Genomic DNA, 9,332 nt, shown 5'->3' on the forward strand with positions numbered 1-9,332 from the left:
CTTGCCTGTACCGGAAGTAGCAGTAGATGTGCACGTGACATCACGGGTTGTAGGGCTCCTCACTTCCTCACATTGTTTATAATCATAGCCACCGAGAAAGCGACGAGTTCCCCATTAATTTGAGCGAGGATGAAAGATTCGTGGATGAGTAGAGTTTGAGTGAAGCACTACAAAAAAAGAAAAAAAAAAGGGGACGGCAGTGGGAGCAATTTAGATGTTATTAGACACATTTACTAGGATAAATCTGGAAAATCCCTTATCTGCTTATTGTGTTAATAGTGTTTTAGTGAGATTATAAAGTCATACCTGAAAGTCGGAGGGCTGTGGTGACCGCCAGTGTCTCTGAGAGACGCCAATGGAGGAGCCAAGATCACAGCTGCCTTTTTGACAGCTGCTGCAGGAGGAAAGATGCTAACTCCGCACAAGAGCCGACTTAATATCACAATTTTCTCATCCAAAAACTTGCTGGTTGACATGTGGTAGAGAAACATGCTCGCTAAAGCTTCACAACAAACAAAGAAACACAGGCTGTGTTTCGGTTGCTAAAGGCAGCTGCAATCCACCGCTTTCCACCAACAGCATTGTTCTTTATAGTCTCCATTATTAATTGAACAAATTGCAAAAGATTCAGCAACACAGAAGTTTCAGTTTCAGTTTATTTTCAGTCTAACAAAAACATATTCAAACATAGATCACGATTCAAAAATGAATAACATGACTGAAACAGGCAGAAGCAAAAAAGCTTATATGCCCAACATAAATTTTTTACATTCAATTAAGTTACCTTTTCTAATAATTCTGCAACACAAAAAGAAATATAGTCATTCAGCATCCACATTCAAGTCCAAAATACTGTGTAATTATGCGATGAAAAGAGACGACTTTTAGCTGTAAGCGGTGCTGGACTAAAATGTCCGCTCAACCAATAACGTCACAAACACACGTCATCATCCCATGACGTTTTCAACAAGAAACTCCGTGGGAAATTTAAAATTGTGATTTAGTAAACTAAAAAGGCCGTATTGGCATGTGTTGCAATGTTAATATTTCATCATTGATGTATAAACTATCAGACTGCGTGCTCGGTAGTAGTTGGTTTCAGTAGGCCTTTAATCTGCTTTGAAAATACCAGTAATGTTGACAATAATACAATTTTTTTGGCAATAATTTGTGAAGGGCCCAGGCCTAGCAGAATGTTTATAGTTTGACGACTTATTACTCACAATTGTCACGGGTCAGCCTTCAACATGGCGACCGACCTGGCCACGGACCCCGAGTACCAGCTGTTTGTGAGCGGCAAGTGCTACGAGGCTGCCTACGAGCTGCTGGTTTCGCACACCTTGAAGGAGGACGCGCCCGATCACCTGGCCCAGGTGCTCAAACGGCTGGGGAACATCCGCAACGAGATGGGCGTCTACTACATGAACCAGTCGGCCGCCATGCAGACGGAGAAAGGTGAGACCGGCGAGGACCCTTGGGACGGGACATATTGCCGTGTTCTAAAGCCCGGGTCTTCTTTTGCAGTGAAGACCTCGGTGTCGGTGGCCGAGCAGGACATGTGGAAGAAGAGTTTTGCCTTCTTCGAGAAAGGCATGAAGGACTTTGAGGCCATCGGGGACAGCACCAACAAGGCCTTGTTGCTGTGCAACACGGGCAAGTTGATGAGAATCTGTGCTCAGGCTCACTGCAGCGCCCCCGCTGATGACAGAGGGGAGTTCTCCCCTGAAGAGTCGCTCTACTACCACAAGGTGGCGCTCTCTTCTCTACTTCCCATTACACCTGCACCGTGTTCCCCTGTACATTACCCACTCCTATTCTACCAGGCTATAGACTACTACCTGCGGGCCATGAGGTCACTGTCATGCAGAGACAACCACCCGGGAGTGTGGGACAGCGTCAACTGGGAACTGTCCACCACATATTTCACCCTGGCTACTCTTCTGCAGGACTACGCTCCGCTCTCCAGGAAGGCCCCGGAGCAGGTGGGTTTCTGACGACATCACGCCTTTTCAGGTTCATCACAGCATGTGATGCTTTCTCTGGTAGATCGAGCGGGAGGTGACCGAGTCCATGATGAAGTCGTTGAAGTACTGCGACCTGCAGACCGAGTCGGCCCGCCAGCCGCTCTACCAGTACAGAGCCGCCACCATCCACCACCGCCTGGCCTCCATGTACCACAGCTGCTTCCGCAACCAGGTGGGACAACCATTCCCAACTCTCTAACACCATGTTTTTCAACCTTTTTCTGAGCCAAGGCAGATTTTTTTCATTGAAAAAATCCGGAGGCACACCACCAGCAGAAATCCTTAAAAAATGAAACTCAGCAGCCTATATTGACTATAAAAAGTCGTTGTCGCAATTGTTGGGTATGACTTTAAAGGGGAACATTATCACCAGACCTATGTAAGCGTCAATATATACCTTGATGGTGCAGAAAAAAGACCATATATTTTTTAATCGATTTCCGAACTCTAAATGGGTGAATTTTGGTGAATTAAACGCCTTTCTGTTTATCGCTCTTTTGGCGAGCCGCCATTTTCATTTTCAACACATTGCAAACACCGGGTCTCGGCTCTGTTATTTTCCGTTTTTTCGACTATTTTTTGGAACCTTGGAGACATCATGCCTCGTCGGTGTGTTGTTGGAGGGTGTAACAACACTAACAGGGAGGGATTCAAGTTGCACCACTGGCCCGAAGATGCGAAAGTGGCAAGAAATCTGCCGCCAGACCCCCATTAAATGTGCCGGAGTGTCTGCACATTTGACCGGCGATGCTAAGACAGACATGGCACAGAGATGTATGGATAACCTGCAGATCCATTTGCAACGATAAAGTCAACGAAATTACAAAAGTGAGTTTTGTTGATGTTGTTGACTTATGTGCTAATCAGACATACTTGGTTGCGGCGTGACTGCCAGCTAATCGATGCTAACATGCTATTTACTGGCGGTGCTAAAGCAGACATGGCACAGCGATGTATGGATAACCTGCAAATGCATTTGCAACTATAAAGTCAACGAAATCACAAATGTGAGTTGTTGATGATGTTGACTTATGTGCTAATCAGACATATTTGGTTGCTGCGTGACTGCCAGCTAATCGATGCTAACATGCTATGCTAATCGATGCTAACATGCTATTTAACAGCGGTGCTAAAGCAGACATGGCACAGAGATGTATGGATAAGATGCATTTGCAACTATATTACGTTTCCTTCCACCCACATTTAATGCGAAACAAACACTTACCAATCGACGGATTTAAGTTGCTCCAGTGTCACAAGATGCTAAAAGTCCTGACCGTTTGGTCCGCACATTTTACCGGCGATGCTAACGCAGCTATTCGGCCATGCTATGGCTATGAATAGCGTCAATAGTTATTCGCTCAATAGCTTCAGTTTCTTCCTCAATACTTTCATACTCCAACCATTCGTCATTCGTTTCAAAACATGCGTAAACTGTTGAATCGCTTAAGCCGCTGAAATCAGAGTCTGAATCTCTTGCTGTGCTATTCGCCATTGTTTGTTTACATTGGCAGCACTGTGTGACATCACAGGAAGATGGATAGTGTCTTCGCAGAGAGCGAAAAAAAGGCACTTTAAAGCTTTTTTTTAGGGATATCCGGTAAAATTTTGAAAAAAACTTCAAAAAATACAACACGCCACTGGGAACTGTTCTTTATTGTTTTTAACCCTTTTGAAATTGTGATAATGTTCCCCTTTAAAGCAGGGGTCACCAACGCGGTGCCCGCGGGCACCAGGTCGACCGTAAGGACCAGATGTGTCGCCCGCTGGTCTGTTCTGAAAATAGCTTAAATAGCAGCACTTACCAGTGAGCTGCCTCTATTTTTTTAATTGTATTTATTTACTAGCAAGCTGGTCTCGCTTTGGTGATTTGGTATCCAGTTCAAACTGTGACATGATTTATTAAAACATTTGATAGTTGACTTTCGTATTTTACATGAGTTATTATTTGTACAAACATGGTGCAAAATAAATCATGGTTTGTTAAAAAAATGTTAGTGGCTAGTTAGTTAAAATGGGATATTTCGGTTTCACAAGACTGTCTTAGAAGTGATCATTTGAAAAATGTGCACTTAAAGAAAATATAAAAATAAAGTGTTGCATATTGATATTTATCTGTTTCTATATATATTTTGAGAAATCATTAGGATGATCCGTGTTTCCACAAAGATAAATATAATTAATTATTAATAATAACATAGAGTTAAAGGTAAATTGAGTAAATTGGCTATTTCTGGCAATTTATTTAAGTGTGTATCAAACTGGTAGCCCTTCGCATTAATCAGTACCCAAGAAGTAGCTCTTGGTTTCAAAAAGGTTGCTGACCCCCGCTCAAAAGCATAACCAAGCATGCATCAATATAGCTCCTGTGTGTATTGTTTTAGTGCTCCTATTTTGGTGTTTTTTCTCTTTATTTGGTATCTTCCTGTAGCAGTTTCATGTCTTCCTTGACTGCTAATCCCCACACCTGCTTTGTTTTAGCAATCAAAAATATTTCAGTTATTTTTTATCCTTCTTTGTGGGGACATTGTTGATTGTCATGTCATGTTCGGATGTACTTCGTGAACGCCGTCTTTGCTCAACACGCTGTAAGTTTTTGCTGTCGTCCAGCATTCTGTTTTTGTTTACATTGTAGCCTGTTCAGTTTTAGTTTCGTTCCCTAAGCCTCGATGCCTTTTGGTTTTAGCATTAGATACCTTTTCACCACGACAAACCATGTTCCCGACATCTACAAAGCAATTAGCCACCTACTACTTTGTATAACATTGTTACGCTACCAAACTCAGGATCGCACCGACACTTAACAACGGCACATTATTTGCAGACTATAATTATTTGGTTGCAAAAAGTATTTTTACCCCAGATAGGTGAAATTACATAATCTACCAAGGCACACCAGACTGTATCTCACGGCACACTAGTTGAAAAACACTATCCACGGGGGAATACAACCTGACAAAAAATCCCATATGAAACAACAGAAGTAGAATGAATCAATTCCAAAGTCAAACTGGTACTAAAACAGCTTTGTGTCCTAATGAGTGTTCATGTCATGCTCTACCTGTTGAGACAAAGGTCGTCTTTCATGCAACGTCCTCCCTAATTAGGCTTTCAAAGGTCAATGTGCTCGAAGTTAAAAAGCCACGCTGGCTTTCAATCATCATCAAGACGTTACTGGTCGCTATGACCTCACTTCATTTGACAAAAGGATTTAGAGAAGAAAATATTGTGGGGTCCAGAAATTAAACTTGAATCTGTGAAAGACAAAGTTGGACTTATTGGCGCATCGTTAAGTATTTGATTGACATAACGAGTGCCGCTGTGATCCAATGAGAAAGAGGATAAGTCTGTTTGCAGTTGATTAGTCTATTATTAGTATTAGTTTAATCTTCAATTCATGTCTTCAGTTGTTTTTATGCCTTAAAGTTCATATTTTGTCTAATTATTTAGCTATAGACGTCCCTGTTGTTCAGCACTGTTTGCTCGCCATATCAAGATTCAGTACATGCTGTTGAGTCTACCTGAGATTTATTCATCTACTTTATTAATATTATTAAGGATATTTTCTCGATGCTAACAAATATCTCCAAATACGCTATAATGTGGTTATCAGTTTGTTATGAAAATGGACAATGAAAAGGAGGTGGATTGATCCAACAATCACAATATTTATTACTAGGACTTAACATGACGGTAGTTTATTTGCACAAGCAGGTCTTCTTGTTATATTTAGGCATAGCAACCACAAAAGAACACAAACGAATGCGATATCTTGTCCTTTCTTTACCTTTAGTTTTGCTCTCAACTTAAGTTGCTGGTCAACCCCAAGTTCTTTTGATGACACATAAGCTGATTTTTAATGATAACCCAGGCCAGAGTAGGTATTTTGCAATGTATTCCAAAGCTTTGGAGAGACCAACCTCAAGAACAACACATTCAATTCGCATCGCCTAAGTTGATCTGAATACTCTCTGGAAGTCTTGTCTTTTTCCATACACCACTGACTGATTGTATAATTCATTAGTAAACATCAATTATTTATTTATTGAAAATAAAGTAGGTATTATTGTAAAAATAAAAATCATGATTATTTTGATTGATATTTGAATCACGATTAATAACATGATTATTCATTCATTTGAAAACATTAGTATTTATTGTACTACCAAAACTTCACTTAAAATATAGTTTAAAAAAACGGATATATATATTATTAACAAATAAAGCCAAACAACTCAAATAATATTAGTAATAACAATAGCATTATAAAAAAAAACCTAAAAAAATCAGTTATTCTGTTTTCATTCGGTTTTCTACAGTTGTTGATTTGTGGTAAAAAAAATAAACTGGCAGCTCAGGTGCCAAAATTTTACTGTATAATTGCATTTTTTTTATTTACAGTAAAAAAAACTAATGTACATTTTACAGTTAAATTCTGGCAACTGACCTGCCTTGTAATATACACTCCGTTGTGAGGTGAAATTATTGCAATTCACCATATTTTTTTTTGCATTTTTTATTTATTTTTTAAATCTACGAAAGAAATTCAATTAAAAAATGCATAATAATAGTATTTACTGTTAGAAGTGGCCCTCTGGGGCCAAATTTAAAAGCGATGTGGCCCTCGGTGAAAACAACTTTGACAACTGTTTTAACATTACTATAAGTGAAACTTAAAAATGCTTACCATGCATAGTTTTTGTAGAATGATTACAGTGTGAAAGTTGGCTCTTGTTTATTATTGATGTTGACTTATTACTTCAGCATTTCATGTATCCTTCTCTATGGTTTTCATCACACTTTTTTCACTGTAATTACTTCTTCTTCTTCCTCATGTGGCCTCCAACTGAGCAGGTAGGAGACGAGCGCCTAAGGAAGCACCATCGCAGCCTGGCCGAGCTCCACTACAGCAAGGCCATCTACTTGTTCCTCAGCCTCAAAGACGCGCCCTGCGAGCTGCTGCGCGCCCTCCTGGAGAGGGTGGCCTTCGCCGAGTTCACCATGGCGGGTACGTCCTACTTTTTGTCCTCAATAATTCCCCCCCCACCTTTTTTTTGTCCTCTCCGGCCACAGCTCAGAGCAGCAGCGCGGCGAAGCAGAAGAGCCTGACCGCAGCTCTGGACATCATGGCGGAGACTCGCTTTGCGTTCCAGATGATCCACGCAGAACTTCTGGAGGAGCAGCGAGAAGTACGTACGAGAGAGAAAGGAGGGCGAGAAACTGTCAGGTTCAAACACAGAACTATCTATTAAACAAGACAAGAAGCAAGGAATCAAACAGAGACAGGATTCAATTCAGTTTAAAACACCAAACTATGTATTAAACAAGACAAGAAGCAAGGAATCAAACAGAGACAGGATTCAATTTAGTTTCAAACACCGAACTATCTTTTAAACAAGTCAAGAAGCAAGGAATCAAACAGAGACAGGATTCAAATTAGCTCATGAGGAGAGCGCGTGTGTGTCTGCACCCTCGTACAGTGTCACCCGACCGCTCTGAGGAAGGAGTTCCACGCCTCATTTATTTGGGCATTTTCTGTTTATATAGCTGCAGCTGCTTTTAAGGGAAGGGGTCATAAACAGCAGCTGCACTGGGTCATAAACATCCATCCATTTTCAACCGCTTGTCCCTTTTAGGGTCGCGGGGGGTCGCTGGAGCCTATCTCAGCTGCATTCGGGCGGGATGCGGGGTACACCCAGGACAAGTCGCCACCTCATTGCAGGGCCAACACAGATAGACAGACAACATTCACACTCACTTTCACACACTAGAGCCAATTTAGTGTTGCCAATCAACCAATCCCCAGGTGCATGTCTTTGGAGGTGGGAGGAAGCCGGAGTACCCGGAGGGAACCCACACAGTCACGGGGAGAACATGCAAACTCCACACAGAAAGATCCTGGGGCCTGGATTGAACTCAGGTCTACTCAGGACCTTCGTATTGTGAGGCACATGCACTAACCCCCCTTCCACCGTGCTGCCCGGGTCATAAACAGTTCAAAGAAAATGGTGCTTGGAGCGGGGTCGGGTTTGCCTCCTTTCTGCTCGTAGATTTCGGGTCCTTCCAGTGCCAGTCCAATCAATCTTTTGCTTGATAAGATCAAAGACAGCTTTTGTCTTCACGCAGGGCAACCTGATCTCATGGGAAAACAAGTTATGTGATAACTCCTGTACAATTATTCTGACAGAAACAGTCCTCATGCATCCATCTTTTGTATTCCTCCTCAGGGAAGTCATGCCAACATGTCTTCTCCCGACTGTTCCGGATTGGACCTCCAGGAAGTGACGAAGTTGATCCCCCTGTTCGAGTCGCGCTTCTCCGACCTGCTTCTGCAGCTGATAAAACTCATCGCCAAAACCAAACGGAAGCCCAGGTGTGAGCATCCAACTCGCGCTCCATTTCGGCGCCGAGCCTGACTGTGCTTTCGTCTGTTAGCAAAAGCGACGAGGAGCTGCTGAAGACCTACAAGAAGGTTTACTCCAAGCTGCTGCGCTGCGACAAAAACACGGCGCTCCTCGCCCGAGTGCAGCTCTATGCCGAGCTCCTGCAGCTTCTGGCACCGCAGACCGGAGGTAACGACGCCGTCGATATGGTTTCGTGACAAAGTATCACCAATATTTAAAGACTCTTTTTTTTTTTTTTTTTCATCGTCATTTACAATAACTGCGTATTTCTGCAGTAAAGACATTGGGATTAGATTTCAATGCGATTGTACCAAAGATACAAAAAACACAATGACCTTTTAACAAGTCGCTATTTTAACAGGATTTCTTCAGGAATTAATCAGAGCAATAACCCTTTTATAATTTTTCATCACTCAGTTCACAGCACTCAGACTAGGAGTGTAAATAAATGGAGTATAACATCAGTTGTTACATGACTGACGCCATTTCCACGCAATGAAGCCTTCCCAGGAGATGATTATTTATATTTTTGATATGTGGAGCTTTCATTAATGCTGTGAACATCAAGTTTTGTTTACTTTGCTTGAACACCACAGTGCAATTGTCCACATGTGTCACTGTATGTACATTATAAACACCGTTGCTGTGTCATTGCAATACAGGAATTGTATGCACCTTTGCATCATCTACTTCTAATTATGCTTTGCAGTGGTTATTTTGGGTGGAGGGATAATCAAAAAAAAAAATGTAGTGTCTAATACAGGTGTCAAACTCAAGGCCCGTATCTGACAGATTTAGTATCATTTAATCCATCCATCATCCATCATCTTCCGCTTATCCGAGGTCGGGTCGCGGGGGCAACAGCCTAAGCAGGGAAACCCAGACTTCCCTCTCCCCAGCCACT

At 42.0% G+C, this 9,332-nt stretch overlaps 1 protein-coding gene across 3 annotated transcripts in view; it reads left to right on the forward strand.

Moving 5' to 3' along the window:
- The window catches only part of edrf1 (erythroid differentiation regulatory factor 1), a 29,839-nt gene extending 20,715 nt beyond the window's left edge, over positions 1-9,124 (forward strand). For 2 of the 3 annotated variants that reach the window (XM_061911555.1, XM_061911556.1), the window contains exons 17-24: positions 1,240-1,455; positions 1,525-1,748; positions 1,824-1,982; positions 2,047-2,196; positions 6,879-7,032; positions 7,098-7,213; positions 8,252-8,397; positions 8,460-9,124. In XM_061911555.1, coding sequence (XP_061767539.1) covers positions 1,240-1,455; positions 1,525-1,748; positions 1,824-1,982; positions 2,047-2,196; positions 6,879-7,032; positions 7,098-7,213; positions 8,252-8,397; positions 8,460-8,625 — 1,331 coding nt within the window. In that variant the 3' untranslated portion in view covers positions 8,626-9,124. Of the gene's footprint in view, positions 1-1,239; positions 1,749-1,823; positions 1,983-2,046; positions 2,197-6,878; positions 7,033-7,097; positions 7,214-8,251; positions 8,398-8,459 lie in introns of all 3 variants that reach the window. The other variant, XM_061911554.1, reaches the window with a different exon arrangement.
- Positions 9,125-9,332: the final 208 nt, after the last annotated feature.

The sequence above is a fragment of the Nerophis ophidion genome, linkage group LG09 (genome assembly GCF_033978795.1).
Source record: "Nerophis ophidion isolate RoL-2023_Sa linkage group LG09, RoL_Noph_v1.0, whole genome shotgun sequence".
NCBI lineage: Eukaryota > Metazoa > Chordata > Actinopteri > Syngnathiformes > Syngnathidae > Nerophis > Nerophis ophidion.